The 20,419-nt window shown below is 36.6% G+C and overlaps 1 protein-coding gene across 6 annotated transcripts in view; it reads left to right on the top strand.

Moving 5' to 3' along the window:
- The window catches only part of PTPRM (protein tyrosine phosphatase receptor type M), a 454,600-nt gene that overhangs the window by 280,428 nt on the left and 153,753 nt on the right, over positions 1-20,419 (top strand). For 3 of the 6 annotated variants that reach the window (XM_085220802.1, XM_085220801.1, XM_085220800.1), the window contains exons 12-14: positions 646-919; positions 2,046-2,082; positions 5,731-5,805. In XM_085220802.1, the coding sequence (XP_085076928.1) occupies positions 646-919; positions 2,046-2,082; positions 5,731-5,805 (386 nt within the window). The remainder of the gene's footprint in view (positions 1-645; positions 920-2,045; positions 2,083-5,730; positions 5,806-20,419) is intronic. The other 3 variants (XM_085220805.1, XM_085220804.1, XM_085220803.1) reach the window with 1 other exon arrangement.

Genomic DNA, 20,419 nt, shown 5'->3' with positions numbered 1-20,419 from the left:
TGTATTAAAAGTGCTTTGCTGAGTGAAAATAACATCCGTCAAAAAGTACTTCATCCTTGCTCGGGAACAGTTGATATACCATTAAAATTTTAAAAGACTGTAATTTACTTAATGTGTGCTTTTATAAATAGTTACGATGTCAACAGTTAAGCAAATACTATTCCCTGTCTCTTTGTAATTTATTTCTTCATTTTTATCTAACTACTCATTTAATTTCATTTAGGCAAGATAAACAGGGTAGAAGATGGTATCTATAGCTTTACACTTACTTCTTTGAACAAAATAATACCTAATTCTATGTTTTAGCACTAATCAAGGAAGCTTTTTCTGTACAAGAGTTCAAGCAAGAAAGTGTTCCATGAATTTGCTGAATGAAAAGCTGTGATGTATGTGGCTAATTTTATTTTTCTAAAACAAAATTAATTTATCTGAAAGCGTGAATCAATGCCATAAATTCATACACCTGAATACCAAAATGGCAGTTTCTTCCCATTTTGTTTTCTCTTTACAGGCTGGTGGTGATGGTGTGTTTTTTTTTCCATAAATACTGGTATGCGAGATTAAGGTCTCAGAAAGAATTGTCTGCCCAAGTGTTATAATAACGCTTTTTTTTTTTCTTCTTCTTCTTTCCTTTTATGCTCCTAGTGTCTACCAAATAGTTGTTGAAGAGGAACGCCCTCGGAGGATCAAAAAGACAACTGAGATCCTGAAGTGCTACCCAGTGCCCATTCATTTCCAGAACGCCTCACTTTTGAATTCCCGGTACTACTTTGCTGCAGAGATTCCAGCCAATGGCTTACAAGCTGCTCAGCCTTTTACTATTGGTGATAACAAAACCTACAGTGGCTTCTGGAATACTCCTCTTCTTCCTCATAAGAGCTACAGCATCTATTTTCAAGCTGCTAGCAGAGCCAATGGGGTAAGTCATATGACAGGTGTGGTTTTATACACTGTGTGTAAATAGATAATTGGCATCAACTACCAAGATGCCCAGTGTAATTGCTAATGAGAAAATGAAGTAACTGTGAAATTTAACACACGAATTTTAAAAATAACAGTTTTCCTGACACGGTGTAGCTTAATGATTAAAGGTTAGGGAAAGAGCAGGAGAAAACAGCACATTTTGTCAATAGTGAGTAAACAAAGTAATGCATTGCCATTTTGTCATTATCTAAAAGCTGTCCAATGAGCCTAATTTATTGGCTTTTCGGGTTTTTTTTGTTTTTGTTTTTGTTTTCCTGCTTCAAAGATAAAAGGAGTGCTGTGATTTCTTTTGTTAAATTTAAGCCAAACTTGATTGTGGCTTTTAGCACATCTGTCTTGGCCTGTCCAATCCCATTACCTTAGTTTATAACATGTTCAATTCCCACTTTCTCATTTGGTTGCCCTGGCTGAATTAGAAATAATCTTTATTCTTTTCCTTTCCGCAATCGGTAAAAGAAAAATAACTAGATGGAGCTGGAATGAGAGTGTGTAAAAAGGCCTTCACAGATCATGTTTCATCAGGCTAATTTTTCCTGGAATTGTTTTTCATTTCCTGGACAGGCCTACCCAGAGCCCTTCAATTCTTGATAAGCTTTGGCTGTCTGTGCTGACAGCCTGGAAATGTTTTCTGCCAGAAACCATAATGGTCCCTCTTTCACATTGCACTGACAGTGCAGAAATGTGAAACACCATCGATTATTTTTTCTTTCTAAAATTGTCTAGCATGATGCTTAGAGTTCTACTTACCTGTAAGAAAAAGAAAAATCTCCCAAGGTCATTAAGTTACAGAAGTGAAAAAGCTGAACACTTGCCTGTGCTTTTGTGAATCGTGCGCCTGTTTTCTTTACTAACTGAACTGTGTATGTAACATACCAAAGCAGTGTTTGTCCATATTATGAAAGCACATTGGAGTTCCTTCATAACAAGTTAAATATGTAACGAAGAAAACTATGTAAACACTTTTCCTGTATTGTATCAGTACTTTTTAAGAGTAGAAACATGGATAGCTTTCTCTGCTTACAAACACGAGATGTAACCTTTTTCCTCTTTATTTTACACAGGAAACCAAAATTGACTGCGTCAGGATAGCCACAAAAGGTATGTTCATTTTATGTGATGTATTCTGTAATTTGGACTGTTGACCTTTCCTTCACTTGGTCTTGCAGGAGTGTTTTGTGTTGCTAAAAGATATCATTGAATCTGTCACAGAATTTTAAAGGATTCATTTGTGTCTCTAGCTGAGATTTAGGAAATTTGTTTGTTTGTTTGTTTGTTATTAATAATAAATGTGCTACTAATTTCTAGTTGTTTACTTGAACACTTTCTCTGAAATACATTCTGGGGGTTTTTATATGATCTCTCAATGTTTTGGACGTTTTTATATATAATAGATTTGTAAAATTGCCAATTGCAGAGTGCAAAGTAGCTACATGTGTATTAGTAAAAAATTATCCCTTCCCTTCCTCATAAGCGATTATCTTTATTTCTTTAAAAAAGAAAAGTGGAGAAATTGTGTTCTTCATTTTCATGGTGTAGAACAGCTCTTTTTACTGAAATGTCAGGACATCTTACTGCCATTTGTGAGCAAGATGGTATGGTCGAGGCAGTCCTAGCTATGAGTTTGATCCCCAAAGAGGAAAGGTAAACATATTGCTGATATATTTAACTTTGAAGGCTAGGACTTGTCTCTAATTATCTTTGTATTCTCATCTTTTTAGCACCTTTAGCTAGTGCTGGCTTCAAGGCATGAAAAAGAGGTGCTGGGATAATATGGTTATGTGGAGATTGTAGTAGAGGAAAATGAAAGGAAAGAAAAAGAACTGCTACTAAAGAGGAATAGTTAATGCTTCTTTGCAGTTTGGCACCTGGCAAGAGTGTGACACAAAAAATTCTTCATTATATCTCATAGTGGCTATTCTCAGCATAGCTGGCTTCAGTATGATTCCATTTCCATACAGATGATGTGGTTCCACCACGTCCAATATATCTAAACATGATGGATTAGAATCTCATTACTGAAAGATAAATGAAATGTTAGCACATGATTGCCTCTTTCCTTATATGAGAAATACACTTTTTATATCTCTTCAAACTGTTTCCTTTTTTTCTTTCTTCCAAAACAAAGTAAGAGCTTTATTTCCAGTTTACTGACTGCTTACTATATCATAGCAAACTTTCAAATATCTTCACTAAAGCCTAATAAAACATAAAATATATTAATATCAGGTTAAAATGAAATCCTGTGCTGTTTTCTGGGAGTTTTGGTGTTGCCAGGAGCAGATTACATTGCCTCACAAATCATAATAGGTGATTAGGGGAATGGGTTTTAGATTATTTGAAGATTTGTAGTCCTAATCACTAATGGATGCTCACCTGATTCAATTACTTGACTGACTGAAAAACCTTACTCTCTTGTTTGAGAAGTGAGGGTGACTTCGTGATGGGAATAGCTTCCATAGCAACAAGGTAGCACATCTGACAACAGGGAGATGAGAAATGCAGCTTTTATTTTAAACAAATCTCTGTACTTCTTTGCCTTGAAAGCTGTTTTCAGAATTGTTCATTATACCTTTGTGCAGTCTGTAAAGTCATACAAGGGGTTATTGTGAGAACTTGGAAGTCACAAGTGTCCTCAAAGGTGTTTATAGTCCCTGGTACAAAATTTTCCAGAGGGGCTTCTGAAAAGCACTGATCACTGTGCTTACAAATCTAGAATCTCTATTATATATTCAAACTATATTATTTTTTGAGAACTAAAACGTAGACTGTGACATACTGTAATATGATATTAATTATTCATATCTGTACAAATATTTTTTCCTGTTTAGATCCAGTAGAGGTAAGGAGAAAAGCAGACTTCTTACTTTCTGTAAGTCAGAAGTCACCACGCCTGCACTGAGACAAGAAAGAGAATTGTCCTGTCCCATTCGCAGCCCACGTCTACATTTCCCCCATCACCACCCTTTTTGAGATCATATAAAAATCTCAATTCCAGCAATTGTAATTTAGGATCAGAATACTGGATTTTGTTCTCCTCCAGCTTCTGCTGAAGTCAGAGAGAACCTTTGCCACTGCCTGTGCTTGGAGAAGGATCAGATAGTGTATTCTTGTGATGTAGAATCTTCTGTTCTTAGTTGTCTGTAGAGCCTTCTAGGACCTCTGAGTATTTGGTGTATATACAAATGTGGAGACTGCAGGGTTTCCACTCCCATTACTTTTGACAAGATAATTAAACAAACAAACAAACAAAAATTGGGAAGAAATTTTCATACCAGTGGTAATAAAGGTTATTGTATTTTGTTTGAAATATGGATTTCATATATGTACTCTTTCTTCAAGCTAAATGGTTGTGAAATCTCAGCAGATGAACTTGAAAACATTCCAGAACCCTTCCAAGTTTATTGCTATCAACTTTATGGTGTTTTGTGATTTATATTAAGACTATATTTCCTGGTATGACTTACAACTCTGTCTGGATAGAGACATCTTGGCTATCTCCTAGGATTCCAGTTCTCAAGAGGCAGACATTATTGTTCAAATTTTGCGATACTGGAAGGCTTTCATTAATTATGAGAGAGAAAAGAATATTATAATATTTTAAATCGAATAGCAGCAGTACTCTAGCAGCTACTATCAACACTGCGTTTCAGTGTTGCAGAGGGATATTTCAAAATATTATGCAGCAGCAGTTTTGAGTTTAATTGTCTGCAGATGGTAGATGATCTATTTTCCTCACTCGTTGCCACATTTCTAATAGCACCCAGGCTGTTCTATGTAAATTAGTGATCTTTCATATAATTTTCTCCTTAATTTTCCAATATTTTTGCTTTGCATCATTCTCCAGCTGCATCATGTTGGATCTGACCTTTTAATTTTTTTTTATATTCCTTAATACATATGTATCATAGTGTGCTTAACCACTTAGAGGCAATCATAATGGCAAATAAAGAAGTACAAGATCTTATTACTGTGAGCAGGCTAATACTTATCTTAACAGTCAGACTGTTAACAACTCTGACAAAAAAATCAGGGTACTTGGAACACACAGAAAATCTGAGTTTTTCAGCTTTTTCTTGTTGTAGTGGCACAACATGAGGTGATGTAAAGCTTGTACCTCAGTCAGCTACAGACGTACCTAACTCAAAGGTGATAACTGTCAGTGGTCTTTCTTTGAACGTTGCAAGTTAAGTGTATGGGTAGTGTGTGCATTTCCAGAGCAGAAACCTAACTAGGCTCAATAAAAATGAATCTAAGATAGCTCAAGAGCATTTATGTGAAAATTATCTTAACAGGAAATATAGGAAAAATATATTATAATAAAATGAGATAATAAAATGTGAAATGAGTACAAATTACATAGGGAAGTTAAGACCAGAGTAATCTGAATAGGCAGTAGCCTTTCACTTAGGAAGCCCAGTGCTGCCACCAGCAGAGGCTAACAGTCTCCAGTTTCCTCAAACACATTTTATGTAAATAATGTGCTTTGAGTTCTCTTCTGAAAAGTCATATACAAAAACTCATTAATCCACAATAACCAAACTAACAACTGAAGATGAAAAGAAACTTGTGCTGTTGTTTTTTTGTTTTTTTGTTTGTTTTTGTTTTGTTTGTTTGTTTTTTTACCTTTTTTGTTTACAAGAAGTTCAGACAATAAACTATTGACCAAGATTCTTCTTGCTGGCCTAGCTTCAGTCTGGCTTTTTTTTCCCTCATGCATGCTGACCTGGAAATCTTCCTTTGCCTTAGCTGCGATAATCGTGACTCAGCTTACAACACCATACATTCGCATCGCCCCTGCTGCAGGCGACGACCAACTAACAGGTCAGAAGTTCAAGTATAGACAAGTCATCATGCCCATTCTCGTCTCCTTTTGTTTGGCTCCTTTTCCCTAATGATTTCTTCATTCTCTGCTCGTAAATAGTTTTCTGTGTTAAAACTTTCTTTTTGTTCATAAGTTTTTCTTCAGCTCCATTAAATTAAATTAAATTGTGTGCTTGGCACAAAACACACACACGCATGGCCAAATGTACAACTCTACTGCATGTTTCCATTATGTGTGTGATCTGTGGAATATTCTTTCAAGCCTAATGTGAAGAGATCTAGCCTCGCTCCATGTGTAAATTCAGTCATAGTTTAAATACAGATATCTACCTGTGTACTTGCTTTTTTTCTTCTGTTATTAGATCAAGACACTAGTATATCTGTCATTTATTTAAGGTTCACAAGTTGCATGTATAAATTAGAACAAAGACCTTGTATTAATGTTTGTTGTTTTATTTTTTCCCATGGTGTGTTGGGAAGGTCATATTTTCTGTCAATATTTCAAAATGCATAAAATTTAAAAAGAAGTAAAACCGATTTCCTCATTATGTCATATATGAATTCAAGTCTTAAAATAACCTAGGGTGTGAGATACGAAAATAAACAGAACTGCAAGGTTTCTAGATCTAATTGTCACAAAAACTCAGTGCAGGAGTGAGACAATTACTGGACTGACTGTGGCTTGAAGGCCAGTTCAGAACGTACTGAAATCTTTACAAACTCAAGGAAACTATTCATTTTGTTGGGAAATAAACATGCAAACCCTTTAATTTTCGAATAGTAAGAAAATGCACTAAACAAATTTCTAAAACCTAAGGTGAGTTTGGAAAATGCAAGAGGGGAAGTTAGACCTAGTCCATCCGCATTTAGCAGGTGATAAAATTATTGCCTTTTTCAAGAACACTGGCATATTTGGGTAGTGTGTAAGTATTGCTGCTGGGGTGCCTAAGGGTCAAGAGGCGTTTAGATCCTTAGCATCTGGATTCTCCATTAGTCAACAAGAGACAGGTAAATGATTCAACAGAAGAAAAGAGGATTAGTGGCGTGTTCACAATAGATTTTAATGCTGTCATATGCCTTTTGTGTAACAAAGCTTAAATACATAATGCTGAAGTTATTGTGTCAATCAGGAGAAAATTGTTGCGTGTAAATTCGTATTATGTAATAACATGAGAGCTAACCAGAACAATGGATGTATGATGCTAGGAAGTACTAGCTTGTTCTTGTTAGAAGCTCTTAAAAGCTCTGTCCACATGCATTTTTATAGCTCAGTGTTTTACTTGCAAGTACAAATAAGGCTTTGAATAGACAAACAGCATCTCTTGATCTTCAGCAATTTTTATTTCTTCATCTCAGGATTCAAATAAGTATATATATATTTCCAGATGGAGAAGTAAATGTTTTTCATCTCTTTCTTTTTTCTTTTTCTGATTTGTTTTAATGGAGAACTGAGTAGCTACAGGGACCTCCAGAAGACAGATCTGTTCTGTAAGGGGAAAATATCTACCACAGTTAACAATGAGAGATAAGGGATATAGCTAACAAATACATATCATAGCTAATATATAGCAAAGTACTGGTTACTTTGTTGCTGGTGGTGCATAGCTTGGATATTCATAGTCTGTCAGATCTGTGACTTTTTTTACCTTTTTTTCTTAAATAAATAAATCTGTTATACCAGTGTAGCAGAAATGCTGATTCACGACCTGAACCAGTGATTGAGCACCTGGTGGGAAGGCAGGGCCAACCCAGGGGAGCTCATTGTATTCATCTGAGTGACCATAAGGGGTGGATCCTGGCTCCACCCCTTCCCAGGCCTCATTTAAGGGTTGGCAGTGGAGGTGAGGGTATCTCTTGCTGGAGATTCCTGCCTGCCTGAGGCATTCTAAAGGTAAGCAGTTTTTGTTTGTTTGTTTTTGTTTTTTTTTGTTTTTTTCTCTATGTATCCATGGCTGCTGCATTTGGGCTTGTTCTCATTTGCTGCAGCCTAGGGTTGTGCTATCCTCTTTCCCCACTGTCACTGAACTTTCCATCATCTTATAGTATTGTGATTAGAAACTTTTTATATATGGACAAAGTATCAAATGATATCTACAAAGAGCATTTGTGGCTTTTTGGTCTTTTGTGGTCTTTGAAATGTATTTAAAAGTCTCTGAAATAGTTCCTGTTTTTTGTTGTTGTTTTTTTTGTTTGTTTTTCCCACAAACTCTCCTCATTTTATAAAGACCATGTGGTGAAAAGGGAAGAACCTTCATCTTCCTTCTCAGTTGCCACAGTAGGGAGTATAAATCCTTTTGCCCTGCACACATGGTTGTTCTCACAGCAGTAAGAGGAATTCAAGCTTTCCTAGAGATGGACTATGTAAGAACTTTCAAGGTAGTAAGGCAGTCATAGTACCTGCAATGCCCATGAGGAACCCAAAGATTCTTCTTAAAGAAGATTCACGGGAGCTGGGGCCAGGCATGAGCAAACAGGGAATAGAGCTTATTCTCCCTCCCCCTTGTGAAAGGGCCTCCTACATGTGAAAGAGCTTCTTTATGTGGAAGTCATAGGGCTGTTGCCAGCCATAGTTAACACGAGGCTTACAGGTGTAGCAGTTAAATAACAGTGCAAAGCATTTTCTGCTTAATGCTTTTTCTTTACTTCTCTGCTGAACATCAGAGACATCAGAGTAATCACATTTGCAATCAAGGAGTTATGTTTGCCTTTTAGGGTTTGAGGAGATACATAATTTGTGGTCAGGAGGACAACTTTGGGATTTTTTTTTTTCTTTCTGGTGGGAAGCTGATGCTTCTTGCATAACAGAAATTTAAAATCTTGGCTGTGTTCCTGAATGTTGTTACTTTTTTTTTTTTTTAAGAGACCTCCTCTTCAGGAAACTGTGATAATACAGTTTAGCTTTCAAGCCAACTTGCACAGTCTCCATCATCAATTCATCCTGGCACTGACTGATAAATAAGTTTATAAACAATGCATTAGTTCCTCTTTCTTTCCTTACTCCCTCACTTTCATATAGAAGTAACTTCCAGCTATAGAATTACCTGCTATTAGCCCTAAATATCAAGCTACTCCTTGCTTCAGTACTCATTTGGAGCTTGTAGCGAGGGAAAGTATTTTATCATCTATTGGCCAAGAGAAAAGACTGTGTGTACATGGAGCATAATGGTCCTCATGATGCAGTCTCCATGTTTGCACAAGCAAATACAGCTAATACAGTTCTACAGTACAACTTGAAAGCATTTATAGGATTTTTCAAGAAGTTGCCACTTGAAAGTGACTATAAGCTTGACTTTAAAGTTGAATAACAAATATATGTTTCTGAGAAAGTGAAGCAAAATGCAGAAGCTTTCAGGCTATTTTTTTAGGAGACATTTTGTGTAATAGGCTTAAATTGCCATATTTGGTATTCACTTGGCCCTCATCTGTTCTGTCTGCATTCTGATAAAATACCATGCCTGGAATTGTGATTAGGATGTTCATTCTTTCAGGCATTTTCTTAATTGTTGGAATATGTCTGAGCTACTTATATTTAAAGTATTTCCATTTGTGATTTAGTGGAACAGCCACCACTTTGCTAGATGTTATTAAGACTGATTTCCATAGAATGCACTTTTTTACTACCCATTGTTAATTAAGCATGCAGCTGGAAGTGGGAGTTCTGTATTGTACAGTCTTCCAAGATAAAATTCTTGGTACAGATCAGATATGTCAGAAATCTTGTAGAATGACTGATACTTAAGAATTGGAAGTATTTTTTTATGATAGTGACTATCTTAAAGCTCATATGAATTTTACCTGCATACCTTAAGCAGCATTTTAAAACCATGCTAAAAAAGAATCATAAAAATAGTTCCAGTGACTTTCTCCTCCCTTATGAAGTTAGCTGTATAATAAAATATACAGATCTAGTTCAATACGTAACATTTATCACCATCTGGGTTAGATTCTCTTACTAGCCATTCCAGTATAAAAGTGAAAAACTTCAACTCAAATATTGGATTTTTATGTGAAAGGATTTACTCCAGATTTATTACACTCAGCCTCAGCATTACTAAAAATGGTTTATTAGCACAAAAACAGAAGTGTGAATTTGAGAGAGACTCTTTTTCTATTTATCTAGTTTGTTCAGCCGAACTGGTGTAATCTGAAGTATAGCCACATGAGCTGGACAGACATGCATGTTCCTTTTTCTCAATCCTGTACCTTGTAGCACTGGCTTAGATGTATTCTGATGTGTGGAAACATGAAGTGCTGCTTTGAGTAATGGATAACTCATGAATTTGTAGTTGATGCTGCAGTGTTGTTTGTAATAATAAAAGTATATGCAGGCATTTCTTCCGGTTGAATCCACAGTTTTAGGATATTATTCTTTTATCGATACTTCTGAATGTAACTGGCATCAGTGGGAGCTGTGCTTAATTATCATAGGGAGGGCAAACACCTGTATGGTGCCATTATGGCATGATGGGGAAGACTTAGGAGAGTCAGATCATTCTTGCTTAGTGGAACTCCAAGCTTGTTATATTGTAGTCCCAGCATTTCTTTTACCAGTTGTGCAGAGATCTTGTTTCTCCCACTCTGATGGGCAAGAGGAATATAAAGCAAGAGGAAATCTTCCTACTTTCTGCTGCAGTGGTTGAGTACATTCCAGTGGGCTGGAGTGTCACTTGTGATTTATTGCCCTTTTTTGTTCTTTTATGTGTTAGATTTGTCATCTTTGCAATGACAGTTTCATATATGAAACAGTATAGTTACAAGAAAATGTTAAGAGGATACAGGACTACCATGGGAGCTAGTGGTGTTTTTTTTTGTTGTTGTTGTTTCCTAGTCAAATGTCAGGTTTTATGGTTTTAAGAGTACATCCGAAACGCCTAAGATTTTAAATGTAACTACAGTTTCCTTAGAGTAGCTGAAAAAGAGCTCAAGCTAAACAGTTATGCTGAGGATGATGCTGTTATCTTGGTTCTGTTCTGGTTTCAGCCCAAACAGCATTAATATCAAACTGATGTTTAGTCACTGCTTTGGGTTAGGACAGTGCTTGAAATAAAGTGGGGGGCATTCTGCACAACACGACACTTCACAGAATGCCATAAAGCTGTGAGGTGTTGGTTGGGGTCCAGCTGCTGCTTGGGGATTGCAGGGCATTGGTTGATAGGATGAGATCTTGTGGTGCTGGTGGGGTGTCACGTTGTGCTTTGCCTTGGTGAGTGAGTGGTGAATGATTGCATTGTAACACATGTTACCTATGACTCGTGCTGTAAGTGCTTATGGCTTGCCAAGGAGATCTGTATTCATAAGCTACACTGTCACTGTACTCATGGTCATGGATGTTACAGACCTAGGGCAGGAACAGCTGGAGTAAATCCCCTGACCTACAAGAAAGTAGTAATCCTTTGTTATCCCCTTTGTTATCCCTTAGGAAGGACTAAGTAGCATAAATAGTTAGGTTGTGCACTGTAAAGACTTGAGTTTTATCTTTTATTCAGTAAACAGCTGAGTATCACAGAGTTAATAGTCATGGCAGGATCTATGTTAAATCCCTGAAGAACGCAACTAGCTGACTAGGAAATATAAATGTCCCAGTCCATTGCTGAGAGAAGAGCATGATGTCAAGTGTCAGCATCAAGTATCTTGTAAGTGAAGAGACTGAAACAAGTTTTAACTTGAGCTACTAAAGAAGAGTCTGTTCAATTCATCCTAGCATGAAAAACAATCTATTTGCTCAGTGATGTGTCATCGTATCAGAATATCTTTGAGGCTGTTTGAGGTTGGAGCAAGGAGCGCTTTCCCTATTCTCATTATGGAGAATAGAAACAAAAATCAATAATAAAAATAATTATGTTAATAAATTGACAGGATTAAACTTTTGACAAATTTAAGGAATCTGTGCTATTTACCAGCACCTGTGCAGTACCAGTCAGTAGTACATTTGTTCCAAAACAGTTCATCATCAATAGAGAAACAGAAAATACAAATTATTTTCTATACAATACAATTATTTTCTTTATAATATGCTTCTGTGTGATGTGGTATGCTATTTCATTTCAGTACAGAAAAAGTATCTAACTTTTACATCCAAGTAGAACAATTTTGCATGTACCACAATGAAAAATTAAGGAGTGACAAGGGAAGAGAGAAAAACTCAGATATAATTAGTAACTGGAAAAAAAAAAACCTGTGAATTTCAGTGTTTCCCATCTGTAGTTACTGACTATATTCATAAAATGTTAAGCAATTTGAATTTTAATTTAAAAGAAAGTGTGGGACCTTGTTTGGGGTAAAATAACCTGTTGCTCACAAGTACTGAAAATCTGATGTTTGTATCACTGGAGAGTTATCAAAAGTGCAATGTAATATTACATGGATCATATCTGTGCTAATGAATAGAGTAATATTACAGTGTGTTATGTTTAAGTAGGGTAGTGTAGTAAGGAGGAAAGTAATACAGTCAGCTTTTATAAGGAGGCAGAACAGAACATGCTACTCTGGGCAAAATAATGTTCCACTAACTCACTCAGATTCCTGGAAGTAACTGATTCAGTAAATACCTAAGCTATGTTTGTCTGCTTGGTGTAATATCTCAACACTGTGCTAGCTGTGGCTAGTTATTGATGGGATTTCATCACTTACTTTTCCAGATATTGTATTGAAAACATCCTTTTCTGCAGTAATGTAAGCCTGACTGCAAGAGAAAAGGATTTTAGAGCTCTGGGAGAGACATTCAAATTCTGTGTGCATTTTTAAGACTGTATTTTTTTTCAGCACTTTGAACTTTCATGTCCTCCTGCTCATCTGATTTTCTGTTATTGCTGACAGCTGGAAAGTTTTTGTGTAAACAAAAAACTCTGCTTTCATCTTTTGAGTTAACATCTGAAACACAGGGGAAACAGCTTAAAAACTGTGAATCATCATTGGTCAGAACCAAATGTGAAACCTTTTTGAAGCAAGCAGGGTATATTTTGCGTTTTCCATCGAATTAGACAGCTTCTGTTTATGACTAAGTGTGTTGCTAATTAAAAGTGATATGAAAAGGAATGAAGAGCAAAATGACTATTTAAGGCATTCTTAATAAAACGTGACAGTTGGATGTCTTTCTATAACCTTTAAGGCCTACAGGAAATGCATGAAAAATGAAATGTAAATTAGTGATGATCATTCAGAGGAAGCCTAGTCTATTTGTGTTCCTGTTAATGAACCCGATCTTGGTTCATCTAAAGTTCTTCAGATACTATTTTGTGCTATCCTCCTACAAACAGGCAGTTAGTGTGACGATAAGTAAATTTTGAGAGAGTGACGGGTGTTGAAAGATTTCTGATGAGCACTTTGTAAGGGATTCTGTTGGGAAGGAAGCTAGTAGTTGAAATCATCAGGAATGTCAGCTTGCTGACTTTCTGCTTGGAACAGTTCATCTACATTCCTGTAGTAAAATCCTCAGTACTGGAAACATCAAAAGACAGTACCTCACTCCACTGCTTCGTACCCTTAGCTCCAGGTTACATTCCCATGGTGCTTGTAATGCCTTCCATTCATGGATGGAAAATAAAAGTTGTGTTTGCCATGCCACTGAGCTCCAGAAGTCGAGTTTCTCTTTAAGTATGTCCAGAATAATTTTTCTTCTCTGAAGACTGCAGACCCTTCAGTCTGAAGTTTGAAGTCCCATATCTTTCCTGTTTGTATATTATAGTTGAGACATCCTTTCAAGGATATCTGGTATTTATTAATGCTTTTACTACAGTTTCTGGAGTAGGTCTGGTGTTGAAAACACAAGTCGCCCAGAGATCACCTTGACAATAGGTGAAATTGAAATGCTTATGATGAGGATGATGTTGAATTATTCACTGCTGGAATGTGTGCCACTAAAAAAGTGGTATGGATGTGCTCAGAAAATTTTTTATATCTGAACAGGATCAGTGTGGACCGATTGCTTTCGTTTCCTTAGAGATAATTTGAATTCACTATGATCTCTCTCATTGTTGACGTAGAGAGATGTGATACACACACCTATCCTCATTTTGTGGCTGCTTCTCTGGCCACAGAATATCAGTACTTATAAATATGTAACCATTTCTTTTCCTAATAAAATACAATTGGATGCTCTGTAGGGCCATGTGAGAATTTAAGATTGTGAAGAATGCTTATTTTTCCTTAGAAAATTCTTTTTTTTTTTCCCAAGAACATCATAAACTGTGTCTGTACATTTTATGCTGATTATTAATTTCTGAGTTTAAATGCTAGGACTTCTAATTTCTTTGGTTTTGAGCAAGGGCTTCAAGTGACTTTGGTGACCAGATGAAGCTTTTGATGAACTTTATTTCCTTTTTCTTTCTTTTAAAGAAAGGGAAGAGAAAGTGTTACTATAGTAAGTTTTAGTTTGGTTTGTTTTCTTGGAGGAAATGAGCAGTCTGTGAAGGTTTGCTTGCTCATTTCCTTACAAGCCCTATTTAAAAAAACTCAGTCTCCAGAAAAATCCAGTATCCAAAAAAGCCTGGCTTAAAATTCCATACTAAAAATGATTGTGGTGAGACCAAAAGATGTGTGTGAAGTGAGGAGCTTTGCTTGTTTTAGGCATGTCTTGTAAAGAATGTTGTTATTCTTGACAACCAGAAACGCATGCATGTGTTTTTTTTTTAAGAAAGTCTTTTTGTTCACATGCACTAACATGAATCACCCACCAGTGAGAAACAGGGTTCATTCAGTAGTCGGTTAAATGAGTCATATTCATCAGTGCTTTGCATTTCTTTTCATGCAGTTCTTTGTCACTTATATTTAAATTTTTGTAAACAATATTACAAACAAAATTAATAATTCATAATTATTGTTATTTAGTGTAGTCTTATCCCTTCTGTGCATAAATCTTTTAACAAGGCAGGGTTTTTTTTCTGCATTTAAAAAACACCAAATAACCATACTGATTTGGAATGTTGTTTGTCCTGTGGAAGTACAGAAATTATTTTTAGGGAAGGGAGAGCTCTAAACAGCAATGTGTGTTGTATTGATGATCATAAATCACAAATAAAATACTCTTCTGCTATATTTTGAGTGCTGTTTTCCCTTTCACTGGGGCATTCAAATAGACAGGTTCAGTGAGAGCAAATGTATCCTAGAAGGGAAAATTGTGATACATTTATTTCCACACCACAGTGCTCAGCAAAACAGAAAGCAGACATAATCCCTGCCCCATGGATAAATCAGTTTATGCATAAGCATTTCCAGAAGAAGGCAGGGAAAAGAAAGGGAGGAAATACTGTAAAAAGAGAAGCAAAGTAGATCTTACTGAAGGCATTTACAAAACTAATATATTCAACGCATAGAGAGAACACTGGAAAAAAAAAAAAAACCTACTGATCAAAACCACCTTCTGTTACAAATATACTCTGGCCAACAGCACCTTATAACTTCCACCATATGGACAAAAACCAGAGTGGTTTTAAAGGAGAAGTAGGGCCAGCAATTGGAAAATTGTCAATGATGAAGGGGAGAGAGAACTTTCTCCTTTAGTTAGAGTTCTACCAGGGCAATGAAACAAAGACTTCCATTAGCAAAATACATGCTGGCTAGCAGATGAGGACTGAATGCCAGTCACTAACAGTATAAATGCACTTGCCACGGTGGTAATTCATTTCATCTAGAAATGTGTATGTGTTTTGGGTCTTCTCCAAAATAGTTCCAAAGACTGGCATCTGAAAAGAACTTGAAATTCAAATCAAAAGTGTGTTAGACTGGCTTATCTTTTCATAGAACTAATAATGCTGCTGTAAGCTTAAGTGTACCATTGTCTGCAGTCACGACGGAGATAGCAGGGTGGAAATAGAGAGGAAGTTCTTCTGGGGGAGACTGGACATTTTCCACCATTGTCCCATCGTGGGCATATCTTGCAGTTTTTAGTAGAGGATTAGAATTGATGTCAGTTGCTTAATGTTTATAAGAGGGACCTACGCCTCTGGAACACAATTTTTCATACCAGTAACACAGATCTATTTGTGTACTTATCTTGTCACATTTTGTTTTGTCCCAGTCCTTTGCTTTTGGTTTCTCTTCATCTGCTGTCCCTACTTTTAGGTCTAGAACATTTATGTTCCTTAGGACGCTGTAACTATGTAGTTTTTAAAAATATTACTCTTAAATATCTCTTTCTACTGTTAAATTAACTGAAAATGAGTGCTAGTTGAAAGAGCAAGAGTATTCCTTGCATTTCTTTGAGTATTTACCTCCCTCTTCCATCTGTGATTGCTTCAGCTGGCTATTACAGACTATCTTGGCTAAACAGTATGCTTTTGGTGAAAAGGATTGCTTAGCTTGTGCTTACACTGTTCTTAGAACATCCAGGCTTCCAGCTCAATTTAGAGCTTCTTGTGTCCTACTATCCTACAAGTAATAGAGAGTAGTATTTTTTTCTTTTGTATTTGCTCCTGTAACTTTTGTAGACTGTGGAAAGTATGGGCAGAGTCTCTAAAGCCAAGTTCTCTGATCTCTGGTGGCCAGAACCATAGGATTCTAGTGATGGATGTTTCGAGGAAACATTGCACTTCTGTGCTTCCATTATTCCATGGAGTATTTTGCATCATCTTGGCCACCTAATAACAAGTCTATCTGTCACAGAGAGATATTACATTTCACCTTCCTGACCCACTTTGTGAAATAATATGAAGGTAGGTGCTGAGATAAGTGCTGAATCATGCTGCCTGCTTAATAATTGAATTGCATGCCTTAAGGAATCTGAAGTCTTGTAGTTGTGATCGTTTACTTTCTTCTAGAGAGAAGCATTTGGCAGTTCCCAGTTTTTGTGTGGTAGAAATCAAAACATCTGGAAAAAATAGGCTGCATACTAACACAGTGAGTTAGTCTCAAGTTTCAGTAGAGACTGGGACAACCTGGGCTAACTGTATCCTTACTTTAAAGCCTTTTAAAGTTAAACATGTCAGCTACTGGGAAGCCTATAAATGAAATTCAGATGGAAAGGCTCGCAAGTGATATATCAAGCAAGAACCTACTCAGGACTTAAAGCTGCAAGAAGAAAGTAAAATGGGCAGCTGCTTTGGTGAGCCTTAGGTGCAAGCCCAATCTAGTTTGTTAAAGAAAGGAGTTGTTTGTTACTCAAATAGAAGAAATGTCTGGAATTTTAAGATTGCTTTAGACAAAACAATCTATAGCTTATTTTGGCAGTGATTGCTTTTATCTTATTCCTTTGTTTGTAAACAAAGCTAGCACCTCCTAGACTATTGAGCAAGGGTTCTTTTAATGGTCATTCTTTTCTGTACAGAAGTGGGCAGTCAGCTACTTCTAAGTACAGCTTTTGGAAGGGACTAATAAACACAAAAACAAGTCCAAATATTTCTTAATATACAAAGAGAGAGAGAAGGAGGTTCTTTTGATAGAGGTCTGTTTATGCTACGTAAGAAAACTTTCATCCTGAAAAACAAGGGAAAGCTTACATATGAGTTAAAAGAATATTTGGCTTAGCTAGTTATGTTAGTGAATAGTCTTAGCTTCCACTTTAATGAGTAGTAGTTCTGCTTAAACTTTTCTATCCATAAATGACCTTCAGGAGATTATTGTTAAGGGTTTGGTTAGGTTAATAACATGATACTTGTGCCTTCTGAGTGAAAAAGGAAAGGGAAGTTTCTGCTCCAGGAAAAAGCAGAACTGTTGGCCCAGAAGCAAAAATAATTCCTAAAATACTAATACTAGAGCTATGTATCTTAAGTGTTAATGAGAATTTTTCAAAGTTTTTTTTAACTTGGTAGAGAAGTAGAAATTCCACCAAAGGAAGTAACTCAAGAATTCACCTTACAGTAGATGTTAGGTACTAATGACAGGAATATAGTTCACTTCTCAATCAGAGGATATGGTAAGACACCTAGAAAGTATTTCATCACTAAACTGCAGAAAAGAAGGTTCCAATATAAAGAAAATGCTGGTGAGATAGGTCTGGGAGTCAAAAATAAGTAGGTGTTCTGTGGCATTACTTACTGTGTCTTGGAAGGTACTGAATGAAAAGGGCACCATGAGGGCAAGTCTTAAGTCAGACAGTTGAAGGGCAGTTATTTGCGAGTTAAGAAAAAAAAATGAAGTTTCACATCTTAAATGCTACTGAACTGAAGGCCACAAAGAATGGAGAAGAAATAAGGAAAAAGAAAATTGGAAAGTCTTCAGATTAACTAAGGATAGATATCTAAGGGTTTTGAACCAAACAATGTTATTGTCTTTCTCTTATTCACTGCAGGAAGCTTGTGGAAATTGTTTGTTAGATCTTGTGACATCATGGGGCTTATCTACAAGTGTATCTCAATTTTTTCACTTCTGGCAGAGAGCACTCTAGTTTGCTCTCATCAAGTAAGGACTTGCTGAAGTCAGCACCTTGATCCTTTGTAAACTGTCAGGAAACATTTCCTTGTCCTTTCATTTTGTAGGAAGCTCCCTTGAGCTGTCCTGCACTTGCTGCTTTTTACTGACCTATTGCCTCTCCAGAGGGACACCACAGTGTATGTGGTCAGGATATATTTATCCTGATTGTTCCAACTTGAAGTGAGGTTACTGTGTAAGGTTTAAGTCAGGCTGCTGTGTACAAAGGTAGAACCAGAAACTTATAAGTCTGGCAAACAAAAAGCTATCACATATTTGGTCTAGCATTGTGAGGAAAAAGTAGTGGACTTAGCTCAGATGTTGCCAACAATCAGACCAAAGGACGTCTCTGATGAAGAAAGGCTGAAGGAGTTGTGCTTCTTCTGCTTAGAGAAGAGAAGGCTCCATGGAGACCTTGTTGTAGCCTTCCAGTACTTGAGGGAATCTTGTAGCAGCAGGGGAACTGACTTTTTACATGGATGGATAGTGATAGGACGAAAGGGAAAATGGCTTTAAGCTAGAAAAGGAGAGATTTAGATTGAATGTTAGGAATTGATTACTCAGAGGGTGGTGAAGCACTGGCACAGCTGCCGAGAGAAGCTGTGGTGCCCCATCCCTGGAGGTGCTCAAGGCCAGGTTCGATGGGACCCTGGGCAACTGAGCTGCTGAGGGGAGAGCCCTGCCCATGGCACAGGGTGGGACTGAGTGGGTTTTGAGTTATCTTACACCACAAACAATTCTATGACTAAAGACAGATACTCTGCTGGAAATGCAGGAGTCCATAGGCCTTGTTGGTGTATATTTTTAAATCTTCTAGCTTACGCAAGGGATTTTAAAATGGCTGTATCAGATAAATTGTTTGAGACAGCTACAGTATCATGATATAGTGTATATTTAATACTATTACTGTAAAAAAAGTTACATTTTGTGATGTTTTTTTAGAATGGTGGTACACTAAAGAAAAAACATGACTTTTTTTTAAACTTACAGTAAGACTTTCTAAGTTTCTTTGGAAACATGCAAAGAAAACAACTAAAAGCATAAATTACCATTACAGTCTGTCAAGTATTAAAATTAATTTCTGAGCTACTGCCTCTGGCGACTTGCATCCCCTTAAACATTGTTTGCCTTCCTCTCTGTAATGCCAGTGCAAATTCTTATGTGCCTACAGATTAGAAGTCAGTTAAGTAATTATAAGATGATAAATGAATTATAACTCTAGATCAAGATCTACCCATTAAACAGGAACCAAGGAAAAGTAAAATGAAACTTTTATAATAGGTACTTATGGGTTTAACACTATGTACTGTACATGTCTATTGAATAGCTGGCAGAGTCAGAGTTGAGGCAGCAGCTCTTGATCATGATGCTGGGTGATGTGGATTAATGAGAACAAAACCAAACTGAATAAAGAGGCAGTATCTTCCGTCCTGGTAGATGCTTGATAGTGTTCATTGGAGGTAAATTTGAAGAGTTTTTAATTCATGGAGGGTTCAAAATTGGTTGCTGCACTGAAGAAATTGATGCAGATTTCACTGCTACAGATGCAACCTCTTCGGTGTCTGCCTGCTGTCAAAGTAAAACCAAATTATGCTAAAGGGGCTACAGTATGGGGTGGAATGCAACAGAATCAGTTTTTTAATTTTTTAGGTGTTAAGAAAAACTGAGGTACACTAAAGGAATAAACAGTTTAAATAAAAATGGAGAGAATGTTGATCCAGAACTTCTAATATTTTTTTTCTTTAAAAAAGAGGTGTTCAAGCAAAGTGAAAAGTGGCAAATTTGTTTCTTTTACCCAAGTGGATTGTCAAATCAGCTGCCCTTAAGAACATTCAGTGAATGAATGAGATGCTGGATGAGACTAAGTGAGAATTAAGTTAATACCAGTATCTTTTTTTTTTTTTTTTAATAATAGTTGATTGTAGGTGTTTTTAAAAGGAATGTCACAACATACTTCCAGGTTAAGACAGTCTTTTCTGTGAGTCAGACTGAGTCCACTGTGGTGATAAACAATTCTGTTTTTTCCTCAGAGTGGCACTATGTGCGATTTTCTTAGGAAATTTCTGATGATTACTCAATTGGGTAATCACTATATGATATAGTATGGGAGCTTCAGTATCCTAACGTTAGGCTTTGTATTTCTCCTTGTGTACAATTTTTTTTTTTTTGAGAGTTTGTGGTAGAGGTGGATTCTGCAGCTTGTAATGCATTACCCAGAGGGTAATGTTTTGTCACTGGAGGCATTTCATGAAAGTTGTGGTCCAAGATACAA

The sequence above is a fragment of the Meleagris gallopavo genome, chromosome 3 (genome assembly GCF_905368555.1).
Source record: "Meleagris gallopavo chromosome 3, MGAL_WU_HG_1.1, whole genome shotgun sequence".
Lineage (NCBI taxonomy): Eukaryota > Metazoa > Chordata > Aves > Galliformes > Phasianidae > Meleagris > Meleagris gallopavo.
The sequence above is the reverse complement of the archived record's forward strand: the minus strand, read 5'-3'. Positions and strand labels throughout refer to the sequence as shown.